This window comes from Aegilops tauschii, chromosome 6 (genome assembly GCF_002575655.3).
Source record: "Aegilops tauschii subsp. strangulata cultivar AL8/78 chromosome 6, Aet v6.0, whole genome shotgun sequence".
NCBI lineage: Eukaryota > Viridiplantae > Streptophyta > Magnoliopsida > Poales > Poaceae > Aegilops > Aegilops tauschii.
In genome coordinates this window covers 154,329,858-154,354,457 of record NC_053040.3, presented here as the reverse complement: position 1 = coordinate 154,354,457, position 24,600 = coordinate 154,329,858, and the positions used below count along the sequence as shown (strand labels likewise).

General features: G+C 48.0%; 2 protein-coding genes across 6 annotated transcripts; one reads left to right on the top strand and one right to left on the bottom strand.

Annotated features, from left to right (window-relative positions):
- Positions 1-3,339: 3,339 nt before the first annotated feature.
- Positions 3,340-12,099, top strand: LOC109764005 (transcription factor TGAL9). 4 transcript variants are annotated; one of them, XM_045229806.2, is made up of 10 exons: positions 3,346-3,521; positions 3,610-3,708; positions 4,399-4,499; positions 5,595-5,764; positions 5,846-5,983; positions 6,243-6,320; positions 8,729-8,774; positions 8,949-9,247; positions 11,250-11,492; positions 11,580-12,099. In XM_045229806.2, exons 2-10 carry the CDS (start codon positions 3,659-3,661, stop codon positions 11,769-11,771), a joined length of 1,317 nt encoding a protein of 438 aa, XP_045085741.1. In that variant the 5' UTR covers positions 3,346-3,521; positions 3,610-3,658; the 3' UTR covers positions 11,772-12,099. The 4 variants fall into 4 exon arrangements, with proteins under 4 accessions (XP_020178469.1, XP_020178468.1, XP_045085741.1 ...); XM_045229807.2 differs by having other exon boundaries at positions 3,394-3,521; positions 4,402-4,499; XM_020322880.4 differs by having other exon boundaries at positions 3,340-3,708; positions 4,402-4,499.
- On the bottom strand, positions 12,031-15,727 carry LOC109764006 (uncharacterized). 2 transcript variants are annotated; one of them, XM_020322884.4, is made up of 6 exons: positions 15,523-15,727; positions 14,326-14,774; positions 13,628-13,712; positions 13,373-13,542; positions 12,867-13,174; positions 12,031-12,464 (listed from the first exon to the last, which is right to left on the bottom strand). In XM_020322884.4, exons 2-6 carry the CDS (start codon positions 14,699-14,701, stop codon positions 12,309-12,311), a joined length of 1,095 nt encoding a protein of 364 aa, XP_020178473.1. In that variant the 5' UTR covers positions 14,702-14,774; positions 15,523-15,727; the 3' UTR covers positions 12,031-12,308. The 2 variants fall into 2 exon arrangements, with proteins under 2 accessions (XP_020178473.1, XP_040248185.1); XM_040392251.3 differs by having other exon boundaries at positions 15,079-15,639.
- Positions 15,728-24,600: the final 8,873 nt, after the last annotated feature.

Here is a 24,600-nt window from a genome sequence, read left to right as displayed (position 1 = left end):
CAGTGCATAAACACTTTCCACCATCACTAAAGACGCATGACACTCATCATGTGGACAAGTGGATACCTAAAGAGCCGCATGCCCACACTAAGGTGAACCAAACTAGCCACACGATGCATCGCTGATAGAGGCCAAACCCCACATATCAAGCAGTAGTAGAATCGTCAGATCTGCCATCAGCACACACACCTTCATAGGCCACATCGGCGATAGTGCATCTTATACTCCTATTGGATATTGATGATTAATGACAAGAAAATTGAGAGGACTAATGTGCTAACAAGTGGTTGGATTTATGTAAGTGCATCTCAATAGTACCCTATTGGTTTTGATGATTAATGACAACAATGTCTAAGAGGACTAATGGTTTCCCTCATATTTTGAGGACTTCATACTAATTTTCATACTCGGGTCCATGGCTTTATATTGGAGATGATTGGTCTCCTTACAACAAAATTTTCTAGTTGTTGTCCTCATCAACCTTGTAGTTTGTACTTTGGGAAAAGTCAGTCCATGCCACTCTTGAAGTTGCATATTCGAGTTCTACCGCTCAAACTTGCGTATTTCGGTCTATGGCACTAACGCTTGAAAAGAAATTAGGTCCATGTCACTCTGCGCCATCTCCGCCAGTTGTCATTAGTCCGTCAACTTTCGTCATTACCTTGCATCGGGGACCCACCGCTTCACCACATCAACGGCGAGGAGGAGACTCAGTTGACTCTTTCGGCCATTGTGGGGCCCACCGTTGAGGCCATAATTTCCATTTTGCTACTCTGATGTGGGCTCACCAATACCGACAAGGAAACTTGATAATACCGAAAACCAACACTATCGTCGATAGGGTGGAAAGCGTGAATGGAAGTACCTGAGGGTATCGCACACGGGGAGTATACCTAGGTTCAGGCCCTCATGGTCGAGATAATACCCTACTCCCGTTCGATTGAATTGATGGCGTGAAACACCTCACGTGAGGGGGTTACAAATATGGGGTGTTTGTAGCTACCAAGACGATGACTATGGAGTCGATGCCCTGAGCCATCCCCGGCCAGACCATGTCTTATAAAGGGTAGCGAGGCCTTAGGGTTACAAGAGTCCTAACTGACCTACGCTTTCCTCGCAAAGGAGTCAGCAGCTTGGCCGCCAAGGTACTCCGCCTTCCTTGAAGGGCTCCCTGTGTCGATTGGAGATCTATAGGATCATCAGGGCCTGCTAGCCCCTGGGGCAGGCCCAACACCCAGAAATGCCACTCGATGGACCACCCCCGGTGTACTGCGCACCGTCAGTGGCCCCCAAGCTCGTTTGGAATTTGTTCCTGGTGGGTAGTTCATCAAGAAGCAAAGCTATGGCGGGCTCCTCGTCACTTCTGGTTAGTCGCGACTCCCGTCAATCTTTAATGTTCAAGAGACCTGAGCTCCATGGCCCCGACCCTACATAAGCTGGATGTCGAGTGAGGGCTTTGTTGCTCGGACTTCCCGGTTATTTTGGCAGCCGGAGGCGCATTGAAAGATAGAGCAGGGATAGCTCCTGGTCTCTCGTGCCAATGCTCCACATGTCGGCTTGTTTCATATGCCACCTTTGTGGAGCACACTGCCGCTTGGCATCCCGTGCAAATCCTATAAAAAGGAAAAAGGCACCCTAACAAGGCGCATCTCCGCTCTTTGTTTCTTCTTCCTCGCACCCCAATCTGCCATTAGTGGCAACAAAGGTCTAGATCTGACTCTTTGTCTTTGGCGATGTCGATGGAGAGTGGTCTGATCGCCGTTCGTGGAGAACAAGAGTGCACACTGGGGATGGGAACCACGAATCACCGCGCAAGCTTGACCTCCGGAGAGGCAGCCATTGGCAAGGGAGGCAATGTCCACGACCATCCGCTTCTACCTAAGAGAACTGGTTAAGAAGGGATTTCTTCCTCCTAGTTGCACTCTCATGTGGTTGCCAGCAAATAAGACAGAGAGTGTGTCCGGAAGTCGGATAGTTGGAATAGGCTTATACACACGTCCTTTCTTTGATGGGGCCTCTCCATGCCCTTGCACAACTTTGACTGTGACCTCCTGGTTTTCTACGGTTGCCAACTCCATCATAGCATGTGAATATGGTCCTTCACATTGCCTGCTTCATTTCCCTATGCGAGTGCTTTCTGGGTATCCCGCACGCACTTTGGGTTTTGGTGATACTTTATTGAGGTGGAGCTGCAAAGGGATGGTGACCCAATTCCTGACTGTGGAGGGGCTGTCATCTGCCCTCGGTCGGATATGGATAGTTTGACATCCCAATGCCCGAGATGACAAAATCATGGCAGAATTCTGGGTTTTATGCCCCGGACCTCCTGACAGGGGTTGATGTCGGCATGCCTCCTTTCAAGAATTCGCTTTCGCAGGAACTGAAGTCCTGGAGCTGGAGACAAACCTGGCCGAGGAAACTGGACTCTTTGTGCAAGAGATCTACTGAGACTCCAAGACTCCAGCCTCGGAGGGATGCAGATTCTGAAGACCCGCTAGAGAGGAAAATCCAGGTCTTCACGGTCTGCTAGAGAGGGCCTTCACTATAAGACCACCATACGTACCCCGTCTACATCACTAACCATGTTGCAAAGGCTATCCCCTGTCAGAAGTTGTTTCTATAACAACAACATTACTAATAAGTTCAAAATTTAAAACGGTGCATTCAAAAATATACATCGCAATGCCTAACGGTGAACTAGTTAAATTGCTTCTAGTTAGAGAAGTTCCACGGTTTATAAGTTATCCATGTTGTCTTCAACTTTTCTCATTAAACCTTTGATCAATCACACATCACTTGTTATATAGAGATATATAAATTAGAGAAAACAAAATAGTCCTTTCATTACATATTTTCCTTTTATTATGGAAGAGAACATTTTACTACCAGCCGAAGAAAAGCAGAGAACATATTATTGACCTATGTACTAAGAATATGCACACAAACTCAATTAGTACATCTCCATAGCCCAAATATTTATGGTCGGTCCCATCCTATTGCTGATGCACAGAACCTAATTGTGCTCCAAAACTCAACTAATCCCAACCTAAATCCTGACAAAATAATAAGTCGAATAAAACGGGTGGATGCATGCAGCTTAGTTTCTTCGTCACTTCCGCAAAAAACCAATCACCATTTAAATAGTAATCCACTAGTACTCATCTATGAATTCCAAACATTTGACATAGCAAGTGCATAAAAAACAAGTCGTCCTTGCTACCGACTCGGCTCGATCTAATCACACATCGTATTCTTCCCTTTTTATAAAAGTCTAATTATTGTCTACCTTTTTCCAAGGTTTGCAACCACTCCCTTATATTTCTTGTACACGCACTCCACCTCAGGCTATACAAGTCATCTTCTATCCTTTGCCAGCTTCCGGTCAGAACAAGCTAACGAATCCAGCCATAGCTAGGAACAAGGGGGAAAGTTACGGAAAAAGGATCGGATTGCGGCGGTGCGGGATTACCGGTGATTATCCTGATCTGCTGGATTAATCCGACTTCAGATGTGAAGAACAGGTGCTGGAGCTGCTTCTTGAGCTGATTGAGAAGATATATCAAGCTTATAGAGTTGATTGATACTGGGAGGTGTTTGCATGGGGGATAGGCCATGGCAACAGCCGCATGAGCAGGCTTCTTGTTCAGCGCACGCCGAGATGATCCAAGCTTCTACCGCTGCTACCTCGTCCACCCATGGAAGCATCATGTAAACCCTAACACCATGGAAATTTTCTTGTTTTCTTCGTGACAAGTAATTAGAGCTCTTTTCTTGATGTTTTTCACCTTGATAATATTTTCTTTTCTGTTTTTTCTTAAGCTTTTGGAGTTATTCTCGTGTATTAGTTATGATGCATAAGTTGGTCTTTCACAAACAAGTAAAAAACTTAATTATCTGAAGGCGTAAGGATGAAGGTAGCATCTTAGTTTGAAGATGATGTTTCAGAGTCTCTGTACGTGTATATATTGACTTATTTTGATGTTGTTTGGTCCAAATGTAAAGAAGGCGATAGTGCAGCTAATTAGCCTGACTTGCTACCATAATAAACTTTCATCCTCTCTCTCTCTCTCTCTCTCTCTCTCTCTCTCTCTCTCTCTCTCTCTCATTTCAGCATTTCTCTCCAGTTTCCATGTTGCCTTTTAAGTTCTAAGAATTGTGTTGAAAGTATCATTTCTTGTTCATCTTGTAAAAGAGCGCTTCTCATGGATATGTTCAATAAGAATCTCAAAGTTTACTTTATTCAAGCATTTCCTCTTAGTGTTATCCTCTTCCTTGAAGTGATGATTCTCTCATTGGGACCTTTAAAAACATATATATATGCGAGCCACAATTAATTAGGAATGATGACCATGATAATCTTTTTGCAATATTTCGCTATATTAATTTGTTCAAGTGCAGCAGAAAGGACCCTGGCGGATACGAGGACTTGGCAGAACTTGATCAAGCCCTCTTCCTCTACATCAACAGCCAGGACCAACAATCAGTTCAAGAGCAACCACGTAAGACATGCTTAATCGATTATAATTTCTCTGATATAACACAATATTTAATAGGTTAACATACTGAATTAATGTAGCATGAATATATAGCTTTGAGGCACACCCGGCACATGAGAGCCGTGAGGTGCCTCGTGTCCTGGTGGTATGATGTGTGGAATGCACATATAGCATACCCAATCAAAATTATGTTTTCTGACAAAGGGTAATATATTAATATAAGATGATACTATTTACATCTGGCCCTGCAACAACACAATATAAGAATTAGTCGAGATATTGAGGATACACACATATATAGCTCCGAGGGAGGGATAGATGCGATACCTTTTTCCTGCCATAGATATATAATTTTTTGGACGATAAGTTGCACACATGAAAAAACATGCCATCTACCACGATTTGACATGCCTGGTTGAGTTTCGGCATAGGCTGCCCAACAATGTTGATAAGATATTATGATTTTTTTTCCTTGTTTCCCCCAAAGCTTCTATTTTCTGTAATAACAATCCCTCCATCCACAAATATATATTCTAATTATTTTTTCTGAATGAATCGGATGTATATAGATACACTTTAATGTGTTTATTCACTTATTTTTGTCCGTATGTAGTCCATATTGAAATATTCAAAACATGTTTTATTTGTGAACGGAGGGAGTATATGACAATTCTTTCCCTAAAAAGATATTCTCTAGTTGGAGAGAATGACGTGTTTGTTACATCTTTCTTTGTTGCCCGAACAGGGCCATTTCCTCACCTTTTTTTAGGGGTGCCTCCCCTTCTATTTCTCCTCCTCGATAGGAGTGTGAAACCATATATTCCATTTGGAAATTTACAGCCGCCGCGTACACCAGTGTTATATTTTGAAATGAGCAATGCTACACTTACGGATAAAAATGCTACGGATTCTCGCTACGGACTGGTGTGGGAACTAGTGGTTGGATATCACAGGGCCCACACCCTTAAATTCAGGCGGGAGGTTTAATAGAAAGAGGACAACTAGGCCTGTAGATGTAATCCGTAACAACTCATCCGTAAGTGTAGGATTTTCGTTCTGAAATGGTCGCGTTAGACTTCTCTTCACGTGTGCATGCAGAGACTCTCAACATCTTCCCTTCTCGGCCGATGCACGTCGTCGCCGAGCCTTCTCCGAAGGCCGCCACCTCGACGTCGAACATCGTCGCCGCGAGTTCTAATTTAAAGCCGCAACGTCCGCCGTCCAAGCAGTCCGCCATGACGGCACCAGGCGGCAAGGCGACCGTCAAGGTTAGCTCCCTAGCTATTCTACACATGCACCCTTCTTGTGACATTTCTGTGCCGTGAATTGTGATGTCGCTACCATTTCAGAGAGAAGGAAGCGGAAGCGGCGGCGCCGGCACGCCGTCGACCTCAGAGCACGAGGGCCCCAGAACGCCGGACGCCAAGACGCTGAGGAGGCTCGCGCAGAACAGGGAGGCCGCGAGGAAGAGCAGGCTTAGGAAGAAGGTATGTATAGTTGATTAACCTGGTTAATCACTGCAATAACCTGACACGTACACAGTAGTGGTTTGGCAGTCCGCGTTGTTTGGTGTGTAGAATTGGGGTCCGACGTTGAAGTTAACCTGCTACTACCACCTAAAAGTTGTGCGTACTGTCAAGCTCGCTAGCTAGGGCCCCAAAGGTTTCCACATTTCTGCATGACAAGTACGCTTCTTCTAGACTTGTGATATGATTGGTTCTCTGTTTGTCTTTTGCGCATGTGTAGGCTTACATTCAAAATTTGGAGACGAGTAGGGTCAGGCTGTCACAGATGGAGCAGGAGATGCAGAGATGCAGCGCTCAGGTATATATGCATGTTCTCTATTCCCGGGTGGGAAATCGAAAAGGGAAAGGTACAAAGATATAAAATAGATCGTGATATGAATGACTATATGAAATATATTTTTTGACCTGAAACCGTAGAACTATTATATTAAAACATAAAAAGTTAAATTACAGAGGTCCAGTACATATAAATTCAACCAACACCCTCTCTAGGGAAATTAAAATACATCATTTACAAGTGTAGTTCAACCCAGTCTTTGATCCTGTCTGCTTTATCTGGTTTTGCCCTGAGTTGCACTGTCCAAAGGCCCTCTTTAGATAGTGGTTCCATCCTTGACGATGTGGAGGTGCTGACTAAAAATCTTGTCATTCCTGACTGACCAGAAGCCCAACATGCCATGATGATGATGTCTTTGGGCAATTCAGCACAGGCAGTTTGAATCTCATCAAAAGTTGAAATGCCTGTCTTCTTGAAATGGGTAATATGCTCCCAAAAATGGAGAATGAAGTTATAGTTTCAGAAGAGGTGGATTGATGTTTCCTTAGTCCCTTCAGCACAGAGGGCACAATCATAACTGTCAGGATACATGGTTTTGCGGTGTAGCAAATTCATGGTATTCACTCTATCATGTAGCAGCAGCCAGAAGAAGATTTCTAAAATATATACCCCAAAATGTCTGAATTTCAACCTTTATATCAATTGCATTGTCCATGGTGTTGGCCCAGCAGTATAATTTTTCATTTCAAATTAATAATTTCTAAAAATTTACTACAATATACAAGTTATAGGGAAATCTTTAGGTGGCCGAGGTGGTTGTGTGCATGTGTTAAGGTAAAATTTCACCAAAGGTACAACCGAGGTTCCAGAGAGAGCTGACCTCAGATTTCAGGTGGGGTGGGAGTGGGACGAAATCGACGGATATATACAATGGTGGATAAGGAGGACACTGAACAAAGTTTGGCACATGAGTATAAGGAGGACACTGAACAAAGTTTGTAAGGACGATGGCTACTATGGTTCTCAATCGACGGATATGTACAATGGTGGATATAGCGGCAACGAATGGAGATAAAAAATAAGGTGGTGCCGGAACAAGCAACTCAACATCAACTCAATGATTGTGAACATTCTAAAAATACTTTAATGATACTAAGCTACACGCACGCCTATGTACTACTCCCGGCTTAGGTACAATAATATGTGTGGCCAGGTCAGTTGGGCTTAGGATCGCGGTTTCCGATGGGCAATAGATCGGCAATGCTTTCAGCACTTGACAAACGAAATACTAGAGTGGGGCTTCACAATCGTTAATGATGGGTTGGGGCCTAGGAGCGCATCTGTCACCTTGTTGATTGATTATCAACGACAAAAGAGAACGTGGGAGACAATGAAGGGAAGAGGCGGTTTTGGGGAGTTGGCTTTAGGCCCTATTTTGTTTGGGCTACAGCTTCAACATATTCAGATGTGGACTTGTTGTGCTGAGGAAGCTGCTCCAGCGAAGGTCAGCTGTTTGGGAACACAACTATGAAGCACACGGCTAATGAGAAGGCACTGTTTCAGGAGGAGGGGGTGAAGGGAGAGATATGTCATGCATCTGATGGCATTTATGACATAGTAATTACGACCAAATGCCAAGGGCATGGGGATGGGAAACAACTTTGGTTGTGAAGTACATCGGGACGTGCTTTGGCCTGTTACACAGGAAATAACATGTATCGGCTTTACTTTGTGATTCCGCAGCTGCTCAAAATAGATGTTTGTTTTCAATTTAGTTTTTCCCGGTCCAAAGCTACCTCCCAGAGCTGAAACAAACAGGACCTTAGAAGCATACGCAACAGTTGTGAAGCAAATATGTGCAAGAGAGATGCTACACCTACAGACCCAACCTACAACATAAAATCTACAAGCCGACATGACAAAGTTTGATTGGAAATGAAAATAGGGGACGGGGGAGGGAGCGCAGCCTGATAAAATTCGCGGGGGGGGGGGGGGGGGGGGGAGGATCTGAGGGGAGACTAGTGGGTGGGATCCGTAACATACATCCGTAAGTTCAGGGTTTTCGTATGCGCAAATAGCCACCACTATAGTGTGAAAGATTTGTCCCGTTCCTGGAAACTTGAAGACATCCGAAGGGTGGTAAGAGTACATGAGGTTTAAGCAAGTGTGCATCCAATCTAAAGTATCAAAAGCCACTTCCAGTGAATAAATCGGGTAAATGAAATTCTAGTATAACCACTAATTGTTCTAACATCTTAACTTAATATACACCAATACCAAAAGTACGGATCTAAACCCTGTAGCCATGCATCCAGTCTAAGATAATGGCTCAAGAATTAAGCTGGGTATCTATAATTAAGTTATGTCTTAATTGCACTTTTTTTCTATCACCACCTAACTAATTTTTTTCATCCATCTCTTTGCCTAAGGGTGCAATCTTGGGTGGTGGAGCTGGCATTGGAGGACTAAGCCCAGGCATGCATGGAACTAAACCCTAAGCTGTTCAGTCCATATATACTAGTATATGCCATCACACAGAAAAATATTTCCTTCCGCTCAATACTTCCAGGTTTTTCGTAACAATTATGTGATCTCTCTCGTATGTGCATGGCAAAAATAAATAATTCCATAAATAAAATGAATTAGCAGAGGCGGCATGGTTCGACGGGGAGTACGCGAGGTGGGTGGACGAGCACGACAGGATGATGCGGCACCTGCGGGCAGCGGTGGACGCGGAGGGAGTGGAGCACGACGCGGCGGCGACGGACGGCGAGCAGCTGCTGCGGCAGCTCATCGACGCCACGGCCGCGCACCACGTGGTGCTGGCGGAGCTCAAGTCCGCCGTGGCCAGGGCCGACGTGTTCCACCTCGTCTCCGGGACGTGGCTGCCCGCCGCCGAGCGCTGCTTCATCTGGATTGGCGGCTCCCGCCCCTCGGACCTCATCAAGGTACGTACAATTATGGGTTTTTTGTATGGGAACTGAGAGTACAGCTGTAGTGCATGCATGACACATAAGCTGGCGATCATCATTAAGAGATAGATTAAACATATATGCAATATGCCATATGTGTTTAAGTTTACATACATTAGTTGAGGATATGCAAGTGCTATTAGTTTCTTCTTTCAATAAAGGACATTTTTTTTGTGAAATAAAAGGACTTTTTTATTAACTTAAAATGTAGCATCAAGCAGATACAAAGCATGATGAACAAATGCTACTAGCTAGTATTATTATTTTGATGATTAAGGTGAAGAGACCGGTGAAGGCATGCAGCTCTTCAAAAGATTAGGTAGAGAGAGACGTATATATGATGGATTAGCTAGCTATCGCCTATCACTAGCTAATCTTAAGCAGGTGAGAGGTCCCAGTTGATGGAACAGTCGGGCCTTCACAAGCCTTTGGCTATGGTTGATTAATCAGTAGAGACCGATCGCCGCCTATGATTGCTATTTCTGTGCTGGAAGAAAGCGTACTTGGCCGCGAGAGTTGGTAAAGGAGGGAGGTTAGATATGGGAGGTCGACGTGTATGTGGGTTGGCTAGCTTCTAGATGGAACGGGATATTAATGCAGCAACATACTACGTACATACTACTCCATCCAGTTTATAACGTAGTGCGTATAGATTTTTTTTAAAAGTCAAACTTTTTAAGCATTGACCAAGTATATAGAAAAAACTATTTATATCTCTACAACACTAAATATATAAAATATGAAACTGCTCCCTCCGTCCCGTACTTCATAATATTAGAGCGTTTTTTTTACACTACTGTAGTGTTAAAAACGTTTGGAATGGAGGGAGTACATCTTATGATGAACTTAATGATATGTGTTTGACATTCTAGATAAAAATATTTTTTCTATAAATTTGACCAAAATTGTGAGACTTGACTTAAAAAAATAATATATGCACTACATTATGAAATACAGGGAGTATCAAACAAACTTACGTTGAACTATATTATTCATCTTTTCCCTATAGTTCGAACTGTCCAAACTAATTGAAGCATAAAAAATTTACAATATCAGAGCTCAAAATCTCGCATTCAATACTCGACAAAAAAATTATTAAAAAAACAGTCGCAGCCTATGTTGATCACATGTCTAAGCCTAGAGTATCTTATGTGTGAGGGATCTTCATCAGTTCAGATTGTTCGATCAACTGCGAGCATAAATTTGTACCTTGGATATATTATATGAGTGACAAATTCAAGATAATAGGAAGGAAAAAATAACTTTGACACAAATGCAAATTTGGATCGTACTATTTAGACATACGTTTGTAGTTGAACTAATGATGCATATCAGACATCCAAGAGGTGGTGGCGATGATTATAGAGACTCCCCTAGACAGGTCCCAATTTGCTTGTAGGGTTTATGAGATTTGAGATAATTTTGTAGAACGAGATATCAAGATTAGAAGGATTATTAATCCTGAAAAAACATTATTAGGATTACTTTCTCAATTAGGGTGTTATCATAGCTGCACTGTTGTTTGGGTTAGCAATTATCCCTCGCTGAGGCATAATGGGGAATGTAATTCTCTCCGTAGTTAATGATATCTCCTTTTCCCCGCAAAAATGATAATATTCCCTCAATGTTTTGAACTTCACGTATATTAAGTTACAACTTTACAGAAAGAAGTACCAACATTCACAATATCAACCATCATGGAATACATTTTTATATTGCAAATATTTGGCATTGTAGATGTTGATATTTTTAATATATACATTTAGCAAAAAAAAAGACTTAAGACAAACCTAATGCTGAGTAGAAAGAAATAGGGTACAAAAAGTCGAACAGATCAATGCAGCTGACAGTGAACCTTGTCTTAAATAATTTTATCAGACCAACACATCTAGTACCTCCGTTCCTAAATATTCAAACTGCCAAAACGTCATATATTTAGAAACGGAGGTAGTAGATTATAATGGGAAATAACATGTAGGTTATGGCGCGGCATATGGAGCCCCTGACGGAGCAACAGGCGGCGGGCATGTACGACGTGCAGCGGTGGGCGCAGGAGCGCGAGGAAGCTCTGGACCGTGAGCTCCAGGCCACGTACCGCTCCCTCTCCGACACCGTCTCCTCCGACGCGCTCATCTCCCCCTACCCCGACACGGCCGCCTACATGGCCCACATGTCGCTCGCCATCTCCAACCTCTCCTCCCTCGAGGCCTTCGTCAGACAGGTGCCCACACCTGCTACACGAGTGATTTACGCGCGCTCAGTCAGTGTGCCTGACAACTGTTTCGTTTGCTATGTGATGATGATGCAGGCAGACGCGTTGAGGCTGCAGACGCTGCACAGGCTGCCGCAGGTGCTGACGGCGCGGCAGGCGGCGCGGTGCTTCCTCGCCGTCGCTGACTACTCCCAGCGCCTCCGCGCGCTCAGCTCCCTCTGGCTGGCGCGGCCGCGCCAGGACCAGCCCAACCAGCCCGGCGCCGGCGGCCGTCTGTTCCATCCATGAAATCCTGCCTACATCGTCACCCTGCCGGCTAGCTAGCTAGGCATATACAGTACAGCCTAGAAGAAAAGATATTTAGGTTTTCAGATAGAGGTGATCAGATGATGGATGATCCATTTCTTGCTCCTTCGACAAGTGGTTGGTGGTTACTTCTGGTAATTGTGTATATATATAACGTGCAGCTGACAATTCGGCAGTATAAAAAATAAGAACTGACATTCCTACTGTAATCTGTGTGTTTGCTATGCTGGACTGACTCTGCTTCTCAGCATTGTGAATCATCTTATTGCCAGTTAAACAAATCAACGAGTCACTGTATTTGTGTTACAAATGTGATCTACAGCCAATGGGCCAACCTCTCCACTAATTTTGATACTCACTGCACCTCATTCTCCCACTTGTTTAATCCAAACTCTTAATTAAGTTACAACAACTAATGTGCCATATCTCAGCTCTCTTTTAAAAAATACAACAAGAAATGCATCTGTCAAGCTTGCAGGGCTCAATTGGTGTGACCATGGGTACACAAGAATCTCCCTGTTACAATCTGTCAAGGGCATCGACGATGGCCTTGCGAAACGAGTCGTTGTGGAGTAAAAAAGAGGACACATGGCCTCCCGTCACCCACCGGACTTCCGAGCCCGGCCATGCCTTCTGGAGCTCCATGACCGAGTGTCTAGGAATATAACCGTCATCCTGAAACAAGGACAACATACATGGCTTTAGGCTGGAACCAAGCTTCAATAGTAGACACTCTGATCTCTGATATTAATAAAAGGTTTCACTCAACACTACAGAGCACAGATTACAGAAACAAGCTAATGAACAGAGGTGTGGATGATCATTGAATGGATCAGCTCGGATAACACTCATGCTACGACAAAAGTGATGCAGAAAACATATATATTATCACTTTTTAGGTGCTGTAAATAATACGTCTGTTGTTGAAATAGTAGCAAAACACATATTGAACTAGTAATGAAAGCTGATTGTGAGATACTCTGTAGGAAATCTACCTACGAGGTTGTAAGTAGAAGACCCAGGTAGCATTAATCACATTTAAATATATATGGCACAGAACAAGTGAGTAGCACTAACCGTTGCACCAACAAAAATGACAGCCTGTGGATTCTTCGGTAGGGGAAATCGAGTGACGTCCGTCAGAGACAGCACTGACCGTAATCTGTCTTTTACTTGCTCAATGCTGATACCGGATGCCGCATCTTCGGTCAAAGAAGTTGCATCTTTAGCTAATGCTGCTGCATCTTCCCTCAGTGCTTCCCAAGCTGTGGCATGTCTGTAAAGTCCTTCACAGAAAGGTACAACAGCAGAATGTGGAGCAAGAAATGGTAGTGTGGCAATTGGCGTAGGATGCAAGGATCCAACCATTGCAGCATGTACACCGCCTGTTATTAACAAACAAATGCTTATGAAAACAACTGGCAAAATATTTCATAAATAAGGAATTCCTATATAGTCTCAGAATAAAGTTTTTGAAATAAACACAATACTAGTAATTTTCATATGACATTTTTTCTAATGAAACTAAGACAAAATAGTGGAGACAAGCAAGGACTCCTTTTTTTAATGAGAAAAGTACATACCCATGCTGAGCCCACATATGCCCATCTTGCCATAACCAGCCTCAGCCTGCAACCAGTATAAGAGACTGCGAGCTTCATCAATAGTGGCTTTTCCTAAGAGTAGCAAGTCACTCACACATTGAAGCTTGGCCCCATGCTGCATGCTAGGACGTCGTTGTCCATAATAGGGGCTGCATTTCATTTGAGATATCAGTTCCAGCCAGGAAGATTGAAAATCGACAAAAATGCAAGGTACCCCTGTTGTACAAACCTCACCTCTCAAGAACCATGGTTGCAATATTGTCCTTCAAAAGAGGTCCACCAAGCCGGAGCCTTCTCTCAAATGAGTGATCACCGGTTCCTAAAATATTGAAGAAAGGCTTAACTCGATTCACTAAATGTGGGTCCCTGGTTAAAAGGGGGGAGAACTGGAGATCATCTCAGGTATTAAGAAAACAATCGTAGTGAGAACTTCCAAGAAAAACATAGCATCAACACAGTCATGCCTGTTAGTAGAAAACACATTACATTATGAAAACAGAAATTCTAAAACTAGACAAATCTCTCACCATTTTATTCAGATAGTAGATGGAGAAGTTGAATTGCTGCATTTTAGAAGCCTACTGATTCTGTTTTGAAATGAGGTGACAAAGCTAAATGAGTCAACATGCAAAGCTCTTGCGTTTTCCGGATTTTTTTTACAAAGCTAAATGTCACCAAACTACATAGGCATAAAATACCATTTATCTGTTCAACCAGTAATATCTAAATGTCAAAGGCCTATAAGAACTATTTCTGAAGTCTGGTGGGTTGGGATAAAATCTGGAATGGTGATTCACTGCATATGATATGAGTACATATATACACCGGTTTATAGATCCCGCCAAACATTAATTCAAAGACAAAGAAGATTTATCTAACTAGATGATAATGGCACACTATGATAGAGTAAGATCGAGTTACAAAGTTTGTACCTGCCAGATGGACCACGCAAGCCATCTTCTCTGGTGAGACATCCTTGGGCGTAAGAAAAGCGACTCTTGCATTGTGACTCTCAGGAGGCAATGCATCAATGAGTCGCTCATCACATGTTGTCCGGAAAACTCCCTCTCGCAGACAAGAGTTCTTTGTCTCCCAAACTGTTTTCCATTTAGGCTGCACAGCAGTTGGTGGCCAGTTCTGGCAAGGTGCTTCAGGGAATAGCTGCTTCACCATCCTCTCTAACAAATCAAGTTTGGTACCTCCCCATCCCTTTGAGAAAAATGGCGTTCCTAATTTCGTGCGATGAAGGAGAGTCCCATATATATGGTCCAATACATAGTGTACTAACCCAACATTCACTGATACCATATTCAAGAATATCTGATTAAAGTTGATTACTGAGACTTTACGACAAATTACAACCACAAACACTGGCAAATGCCTGCACCAACAAAATTAAAAAATTGCCCAAGTCAGCATATTCCGAGAAGTACGACATAACAGGAACTTAACAATTAAAGCAGGAGAATGGTTTCCAGCGCTAACTGAAAGCAAGAATAAAATGAAGCAAGCCCACTAGTTTGAATTTTTGGATATAAAGCATAGCCCACTAGAAACACAACTATGGAATGAATTTCCCAGGGCAATGCAGCATCATGCCATCAGACATTGAGATTCAAGGACCACAACCACATCACACAAACCCACATCAACTAAAAGCAGCATCTCCGCCAGAGGAAACGGACCTAATCGAGGCAGATCTGGAAGATAATTACTCGAGGTGTTGGACAGGACAGACGCCTGACGACGCCCAATGCAGGCAAATCCAGGCGCGCCCTACGCCGTCACATCTAATAAGAATCCAGGCCAGGAATCCAGCTCGCGGCCAACGCTGCAATGCCCGAGCCGACCAGGCAGACGCCGACTCTCTTAAGAAGCACGACGGGCGGTTCGGACAGCGCACCTGCCTAACCCGTGGCGGACCGGAGCCAGCGACGACGGCGGCGGGACGCCAAGAGACCACGGGAGGGCCGCTCGTGCGCGGGAGGGATCGGCACAATCCGGACCGAGATCCACGGGAGGGGGAGAGAGAGAGGTGGAGGCCGCGAGAGAAGCGGTCGCGGGGAAGGGGGGCAGATGGAGGAGGAGGAGGAGGCGAGACCCGCGCGCGGTGACGCGCCGTGAATTACCTCGTTGGATCGGCGGCGCCGCGAGGAAGGCGGCGCGGGGATCGCTGGCGAGGGGATTCTCGCCGGGTGTGGATTGCGGGACGGAGGCTGAAGATTTGGAACGAGTTCTTTTTGGTTGCGTTGTCGGGCGCGCGCGAGGGGGAGAAAGGTATAGTGCACGGCGGGCGACGGCCGCGGGGACCCGCACGCAGTCTTGGATCAGGACATCGAGGCGGATAAGGTGCAGGCGATGTGCCTATACAAGGCGAGTTCTAAAATGTACATCCTTGTTGTTGGATGGTTAGTTGGACAGTGACATCTCTGATCCATCAGGGTTTAAGTGATACTCATATTTATTTTAGCATTTTGGCGATATAGGCTTAGTGGTAGGAGACGTTCCCGTCGACCACGAGGCATCTACGGTGACTTCGTAAAATCTTAAGATGATATGCCAGTTCAGCCTCTCGGAGGTGCTCATAGGGGTAGGATATGCGTGTGTGCGTTCATAAGGATGAGTGTATGCGCGTATATATGAGTGCTTGCGTCTGTACTGTGTTAAAAAAACAAGCATCCCCTCCATCAAAAAAGAGTTCTAAAACGGACACTGGACGGGACGCGGGCGAGCATCTACAATCGAGTGCCCCGAATCCGTCTCAAACGCCCCGGCGGACGGCCCGATCACTGACCGGTAACGAAAATGGGATCCAGACGGGATCCTCAAATGGGCCACGAACGTCTGGGCTGACCGCCACCTCTTATATCCAGCCCAAATATGAGCTAGATGCGAGTTTTGTTATGTTTTATCAAATCTACAAGGTCACAAGTTTAAGGTAATCATGATCTGCAGAGTGTTAGTAGGACAAGAGTAACGAGGAAATATTTGTGAAATAATTTTGTTAATATTCGAAATAGTTTCAAAAGAAACTGAAAGCGTTTCGGGTCACCGGAAGGGTTTTGGGGTTTATCGGACAATACCGAACTAAATAATATATAAGTGAAAAATGTTTCCAATGATGTTCAATTAATAATAAAATACTCTAATAATAGTTAGAAGGCTTTTATATTTAATTTAATACCAACAGGGCTTAAAAGGCCAAGTGATGTGTAAGGAGAATTGGGCCACTTGGATGCAAAAGGTGAAGGCACCCCCTTTCTCTTTGTAGAAGGAAAAGGGGAGGCCAAATTGAAGGGGATTTCCCCCCTTCGATGTGAGATTATCTTTTTTTTACTTCTCCTTATTGATCTCTATCACCGCATTCTATTTCACCCATAGTACTATATCTATGGCTCACGCTTATCTATTATGTGGGGTTGAAAAAGTGAAACGCGTTAAGAAATATGATGCAATTGCTTGGCTTGTCATCGGGGTAGTTCATGATTAGTACTTTGTGTTAGGAAGACCAGGAATGACAAGGCTATATGATTTTGTAGGGATAGCGTTCTTTAACATTTTTATTTTGAAATGCATGATTGTTTATTGATATGTCTGAGTATTGGTGTCTTTATATCAAATTATAGACTATTCCTTTGAATCACTCGGATCTTAATATTCATACCATAAAAAGAGATTATATGATGAGCATGTTCGATAGCATTCCACATCAAAAATTCTGTTTTTTATCATTTACCTACTCGAGGACGAGCAGAAATTATGCTTGGGGATGTTGATACGTCTCTAACGTATTTATATTTTTGATTGTTCCATGCTATTATATTATCAATTTTGAATGCTTTATATGAATTTATATGCTATCTTATATCATTTCTTCAGACTAACCTATTAACCTTGTGCCCAGTGTTAGTTGTAGTTTTTTTGCTTATTTTTTGCTTTTCAGAAAATCAACATCAAACGAAGTCCAAACGGAAAAAAAAATCTTTGGATTAATTTTTTCTGGACCAGAAGGGACCCGAGAAGCTTCGGGAGGAGACCAGACGAGATACGAGAGAGCCACAAGCTCGAGGGGCGCGCCCCCTGAGCTTGTGGGCCCCATGTAGCTCCGTTTGACGTAATTCCACTTCTATAAATTCAGAAATAATCCCAAACCAACAAAGGGCCACCCGAAACACTTTTTCCACCGCCGCAAGCTTCTGTTCTTTCGTGATCCCATTAGGAGGCCTTTTCCGGTACACTGTCGGAGGGGGGATTGATCATGGGGGGCTTCTACATCATCCTTGCCGCCTTCTGATGATGCGTGAGTAGTTCACCACAGACCTACGGGTCCATAGCTAGTAGCTAAGAAACTTCTTCTCTCTCTTTGATCTTCAATATTATGTTCTCAACATTCTTGGAGTTCTATCCAATGTAATCTTCTTTTGCGATGTGTTTGTTGGGATCCGATGAATTGTGGGTTTATGATGAATATTCATGAGAAGTAATTGAGTCTTTTATGAACTTTATTATGCATGATTATTATAGCTTTGTATTTCTCTCCAATCTATCTGTTTGGTTTGGCCAACTAGATTGATTTATCTTCAGTGGGAGAGGTGCTTTGTGATGGATTCAATCTTGCGGCGCTCTATATCCCAGTGACAGAAGGGCACAAGACACATACTTGTAATGTTTCCATTAAGGGTAAAACAATGGGGTTTATTCATATTGATTGGGTTTACTTTGTCTACATCACGTCATCTTGCTTAAAGCGTTACTCCGTTTTTCATTAAACTTAATACCATAGATGCATGTTGGATAGCGGTCGATTGGTGGAGTAATAGTAGTAGATGTAGGCAGGAGTTGGTCTACTTGTCTCAGGCGTGATGCCTATATACATGATCATTGCCTTGAATATTGTCATAACTACGTGCTTTTTTATTAATTGCCCAATAGTAATTTGTTCACCCACTGTATGCTATGTGTTCGAGAAAGAAGTCTCTAGTGAAAACTATGGCCCGCGGGTCTCCCTATATCATATTATAAATCTGTCGGGGTAAATGGCCACGGGTAGCCTAACCGACTACCCCTAGCTCTTCGGAAAATTTATCAGGCCTTTGGGCCTTCAAGCACTCCAAGCATTTGGGCCGCCTTCCCTGACCGGCTACCACTAAAGCCGACTCCCGGAAGGCGACCCAGCCTCACCGACTTCTCCCCAGGACGACTACGGGGTGGCCGACTCCAAGAAGCCGACCAGGAAGGACGCCGACTCCTAGGAGCCGGCCAAGATCACATCCACCCCTCCATAACGGCGACGTGACAGGGTGTGGCCACAGCGTGGCCCATGACCCCCGAAGCCCGAGGCGGGCATGGCTACAGGAGGCCGTACGGGAGGGACGTCTCCCGTGCGGCTCGGCACTGTAGCCACGCTAGCCTCGACGTCATCCACGACCCACTCCTGTACGGCCCAAGGACTGCGGGCCCCTTCAGCCAGAGAGAGGCGTGAAGGCGGCCCGGCTTTTCCTAGTCGGCCAAGAGTATGGCCGGCCTCCAGAAGCCGGCTACTCCCTTCCTCGAAGCAGGAGCCCCATTAAGGAGACAAGACGAGGTGAGGCTACAGTGATAGCCCCCGAGGCGGCCCACTGTAGCCACGCTCACCTCGACGAAGCCCTCATCATCAGAGGCGCGGCTACAGTAAGCAGCCGCCGACAAAACCCTAGGCGGTGGGACCGGTCTGTCGACCAAGTAGCCGGCAGCCGGCGGGACCCAGCAGCCGGCGGGACCCAGCAGCCGGCGGAGAAGCCGGCGAGCGTAGACGCTGACGGCTGGGACCCGTTCCCAGTCGGATTACCATTGTACCCCCGGGGGGTAGGCCTATATAAACCCCCCGGAGCACCCATGCAAAGGGTTCGCTTCTAGGTTAACACCCACGCATAGCACACACACCATAGATAGAGAGAAGCAAGAGCTAGCCTTGTTCTTCTTCTCCCTTGATCTCAACAGCTCTAGGAGCGATTGTAGCTACCCTTTATCGATCTAGTGATCATGCGGAGACCCCGCAGAGCAGGACTAGGGGTGTTATCTCCTCGGAGAGCCCCGAACCTGGGTAAGATTCGCCGGCGTGCATGTCTTCGCCTCATCCCGTTTCCGGGCACCGGCGACGTTTTATTGGCTCCCACAATGATAAGCCATCCCTTGGCATATGTCGCACCAACCATCCGACATTTGGCGCCCACCGTGGGGCCAGGTGCACCGTCGTCCGGAGACCTGTTCTGGACGGGAACCCTCTTCCTTCCCCGCGAGCGCAGCCAGCCTGCTGCGCCCGATGGCGTTTGCCCCGACGCGCTGCAAGGCGTCGACGACGCCTACGCAACGAGCCGCCTCACCGACCTGCTCGGCGAGACTCGCATCTCCGACGAGCCTGCGTCCGACGCAGGCACCGACTACCCCGAGAGCTGCCTCGTCAGCCTCCTCGACCAACTTCACGTCTCCAGCGAGCCCGCTGCGGACATGGAGTCGGTTGGCTCCACCGACCCGATGCTCATCGACTCCGACGTCGCGTCGCTTGACGCCTACCCCTCCGACGTGGTGGTCTTCGACGACCCCCTCCCTCGAGCTGACAGCGGCAGCAGCGCTGTCACCGAAGTGCTGGTCATCAGCCACGTCTCCAACTCGGGCGAGAACGCCCGCGACGCTCAGCAAGCGGCGATGCACGACCTCTCCGTCCCCATCCCGGCCGACGCCGACACCGAGACCCTGGAGGCACGCCGCCTTGCCCTCATCGCGGAGGGCAAGAAGATAGCCTCGATGAGACGCCTCACCGAGGCCCACCAGCGCGAAGTCGACCGCGCTGCCTTCGGCACGCCGCCGCCTAGCGGCCCGAGCCGAGCCGGCTTTGTCCAGAAGCGCGGCGCAGCCGTTGCCAGCATGCTGGGCGCAGATCGCCCCGTCTACGCCACCCCGCTCGAGAATCTGCGAGCCGCTCAGGCGGCTGCAGAGGAGCTCAATGGGCTGGGAGCCGACGAGCTCCCCTACATGACAAGACGGATCCAGCAGCTGATCGACGCAGCTGCAGAACGGCACGAAGCCGGCGCCCTAGCTGATAGCCATCCCCCGCGCCGGGAGCACGCCGCGACGTCCCGCTCGCCGACGCGAGCGGCGCGCGCCAGAAGAAAGACAAGGAGCCGGCTGCCAGCCGCAGCCAGACTCGCATTACCATCGAGCGCGACGCGGATGGCCGCCCTCGAGCTGTAGAGCACCAGGGAAACCTGCCTCCTCCCCCGCCTCGAAGAGAAAGACGCCTCACTCCACCGCCTGTCACCCATCCGACTCTTGGCGACCGACTCGGCCGCCGAGAAGGAGTCGGCGAAAACGACGCCCGCCACAGGATCGACCGCCCTGCTCGATCCTTGGCGCTAGAAGAAGAAGACGATGTCGGCCCGCCATGCTTTGGCCCCCGCATCCGCGACGAGCCCTTCCCCAAAGGGTTCTCGCTCCCCAGAGACACACCCAAGTACAACGGCTTGGTGAAGCCGGAAGATTGGCTCATCGACTACTCCACAGCCGTCAGCATCGCCAACGGCAATCGGCGCGTCGCCGTGAAGTACGTCCCCCTGATGTTGCAGGGCACGGCGCGCACATGGCTCAACAGCCTCAAGCCCCACAGCATCAACAGTTGGCTGGACTTCACCGAAGTTTTCGTCCGCAACTTCACCAGCACCTACAAGCGGCCTCCCAAGCCTCGCCAGCTCTCCCTCTGCGTCCAGGGGCCCAACGAGTCGACCCGCGACTACCTCACGCGATGGGCCGAGCTCCGCAACTCCTGCGAGGGAGTGCACGAGGTCCAGGCCATCGAGTATTTCACTGCCGGGTGCCGAGAGGGCACCCTCCTCAAGCATCGACTCCTCTGCGACGAGCCGGCTACCCTCGATGAGTTGCTGATCACTGCCGACAAGTATGCCACTGCCGACTCCTCCATGAAGACCGAGCTCCGAGTGGACGCCTCGGGGAAAGTAGTTGCTCCGGCTCCCAAGACGCCGGCTGGCGACCCTAACCGGCGCCCCTACCAGAACGACCACAAGCGCAAGGGCCCCATGCCGACTTCCTCCAGTCGGCAGGTGGCCACAATTGAAGACGAGCAGCCCGAAGAGCGGCCCGCTCCCAAGAAGAAGGGTGGCCGGCTGCCCTGGCAGCCGTCTTTCTCCTACGAACAAGCACTCGATGCTCCCTGCAAATTCCACAGCGGCGCGAAGCCGTCCAACCATACAACACGGAAATGCCACTGGCTCACCCGCATCACCAAGGGCGAAGGGATGGTGCCGCCTCCGCCTCCCGGCCCGCCGCCTCCAGCTCCCCAGCAGCCGGCGGCCCGGCCGGCAGTCGGCGCCATCCAAGACGAGTTCCCCGAAGCGCACGACGCCTACGTCGTCTTCACAAGTCAAGTCGACGACAAGCGCAGCCGACGCCGGTAGCACCAAGAAGTAAACGCAGTCGCCTCTAGCACCGCCGAGTTCATGCACTGGTCGGAAAAGCCCATCAGCTGGAGCCAGGCCGACCACCCAGAGGTGATGCCTTCGCCTGGCTCCTATGCTATGGTCTTGGACGTCACCCTTGCGACGGAGAGGTGAGCTGCCAGATTTTCCCGCGTCCTGATAGACGGCGGAAGCAGTATCAACATACTGTACCGCGATACCATGGACAAGCTGAACATCAAAGCGAAGCAGCTCATGCCGAGCCGCACCGTCTTCCATGGTATCGTACCCGGCCTATCTTGCTCTCCAATCGGCAAGATCAAGATGGATGTTCTCTTCGGAGACAAAGATCACTTTCGCCGGGAAGCAATATGGTTCGAGGTGGTGGATTTGGAGAGCCCCTATCATGCACTACTTGGCCGACCTGCCTTGGCCAAGTTCATGGCTGTGCCCCACTACGCCTACCTGAAGATGAAGATGCCGAGCTCGAAGGGGATCATCACGGTAGCCGGCGACTACAAGAAGTCCATCGAGTGTGCCATGGCCAGCAGCCGGCTGGCCGAGTCCCTCATGGTGGCCGAAGAGAAGAAGATGTTGGAGCGGGTTGTGGCCATGGCCGGCAAGCAGCCGGCCTTGTCCCCCAACCCCAAGGATTGTGATGCGCAGGGCTCCTTCCAGCCTGCAAAAGAAACGAAGAAGATACCTCTAGACCCGGAGCACCCGGAGAGGTTCGCCGTGATTGGGGAGAGCTTGGACAGTAAATAGGAAGGCGAGCTCGTCGACTTCCTCCGTGAGAATCGAGACATCTTTGCATGGTCCCCAAAGGACATGCCGGGTGTCCCGAAGGATTTCGCCGAGCACAAATTACATGTCCGAGCTGATGCGAAGCCGGTCAAGCAACCCCTCCGCCGACTATCAGAAGAGAAGCGAAGAATCGTGGGAGAAGAGATAGCCCGGCTCCTTGCAGCCGGCTTCATCATGGAAGTGTTCTTTCCAGAATGGCTTGCCAATCCAGTTCTGGTTTTGAAGAAGAATAACAAGTGGCGCATGTGTATAGACTACACAAGTTTGAACAAGGCCTGCCCAAAGGATCCGTTTGCTTTGCCACGGATTGACCAAGTGATAGACTCCACAGCCGGATGCGAGCTGTTAAGTTTTTTGGATGCATACTCAGGGTATCATCAGATCAAGTTGGACCCGGCTGACCGCCTCAAGACTGCCTTCATCACACCCTTTGGAGCTTTCTGCTACCTGACAATGACATTCGGCTTGAGAAATGCCGGTGCCACTTTTCAGCGTTGCATGCAGAAATGTCTCTTGAAACAACTTGGCAGAAATGCCCGCGTCTACGTAGACGACATTGTGGTGAAGACAGAGAAGCGCGGTACCTTGCTGGAAGACCTGAAGGAAACATTTGCCAACTTGCGCCGATTCCAGATCAAGCTCAACCCCGAGAAGTGCGTGTTCGGAGTGCCAGCCGGCCAGCTGCTAGGCTTCTTGGTCTCCGAACGCGGCATTGAGTGCAACCCTGTCAAGATCAAGGCCATCGAGAGGATGGAGATTCCCACCAAGCTGCGAGATGTGCAGAAGTTCACTGGCTGCTTAGCCTCCCTGAACCGTTTTATCAGCCGACTAGGAGAGAAGGCTCTCCCCCTGTACCGACTCATGAAGAAGTCCACTCACTTTGAGTGGAATGATCAAGCCGACCAAGCCTTCCATGAGTTGAAGAAAATGTTGACCACTCCGCCTGTCCTGGCTGCGCCGACTGAGAAGGAGCCCATGCTCCTCTACATCGCCGCGACAAGCCGAGTCGTCAGCACTGTTGTTGTGATCCAGCGCCCGGAGGAAGGCCGAGCCCAGCTGGTCCAGAGGCCGGTCTACTATCTCAGCGAAGTACTGTCCAGCTCAAAGCAAAACTACCCGCACTACCAGAAGATGTGCTATGGGGTGTACTTCGCTGCCAAGAAATTGAAGCCCTACTTCCAAGAGCACCCCATCACGGTCGTGTGCACTGCCCCGCTCGCCAAGATCATAGGCAGCCGGGATGCATCCGGCCGGGTGGCCAAATGGGCCATTGCCTTGGCGCCCTACACGATTTTCTATCAACCCCGCACCGCCATCAAGTCGCAAGCATTGGCCGACTTCCTCGTCGACTGGGCCGAGACCCAGTACTTACCGCCGGCTCCCGACTCTACCCATTGGCGGATGCACTTTGACGGGTCCAAGATGCGCACCGGCTTGGGAGCCGGCATCGTCCTCACCTCTCCCAAAGGCGACAAGCTCAAGTACACGCTGCAGATCCACTTCGCCGCCTCCAACAACGTGGCCGAGTACGAGGCGCTCGTACATGGGCTCCGGCTAGCCAAAGAACTCGGCATACGCCGGATCCTGTGCTACGGCGACTCAGACTTGGTGGTCCAGCAATCATCTGGCGACTGGGACGCCAAGGACGCGAACATGGCGAGCTACCGTTTCCTCGTCCAGCAGATGAGCGGATACTTTGAAGGGTGCGAGTTCCTTCACGTGCCAAGGGCCGACAACGACCAAGCAAATGCCCTAGCACGGATCGGCTCCACCCGACAAGCCATACCGACTGGCGTCTCCCTCCAGCGCCTCCTCAAGCCGTCCATCAAGCCGTCTCCAGAGTCGGACTCCATCTTCGTACCGCCTGCGCTAGAAACAGCCGGATCCGGCTCAAGAAATCCCGCAGGCGGCACGGGGACTTCGACGACTGCCCCGGGGACTGACGTAGTCGCACCC

What these genes read in the sequence shown, in the direction of transcription:
- LOC109764005 (XM_020322879.4), top strand. Translation starts at nt 3,599, where the DNA reads ATGGGGGATAGGCCATGGCAACAGCCGCATGAGCAGGCTTCTTGTTCA. An exon ending in TGCAGAGATGCAGCGCTCAG is followed by an intron (nt 6,321 to 8,728) that starts GTATATATGCAT and finishes TCTTTGCCTAAG; the next exon opens with GGTGCAATCTTGGGTGGTGG. An exon ending in CATTGGAGGACTAAGCCCAG is followed by an intron (nt 8,775 to 8,948) that starts GCATGCATGGAA and finishes ATGAATTAGCAG; the next exon opens with AGGCGGCATGGTTCGACGGG.
- LOC109764006 (XM_020322884.4), bottom strand. Translation starts at nt 14,701, where the DNA reads ATGGTATCAGTGAATGTTGGGTTAGTACACTATGTATTGGACCATATA. An exon ending in GCAACCATGGTTCTTGAGAG is followed by an intron (nt 13,543 to 13,627) that starts GTGAGGTTTGTA and finishes AATGAAATGCAG; the next exon opens with CCCCTATTATGGACAACGAC. An exon ending in TCATTTTTGTTGGTGCAACG is followed by an intron (nt 12,465 to 12,866) that starts GTTAGTGCTACT and finishes TCCTTGTTTCAG; the next exon opens with GATGACGGTTATATTCCTAG.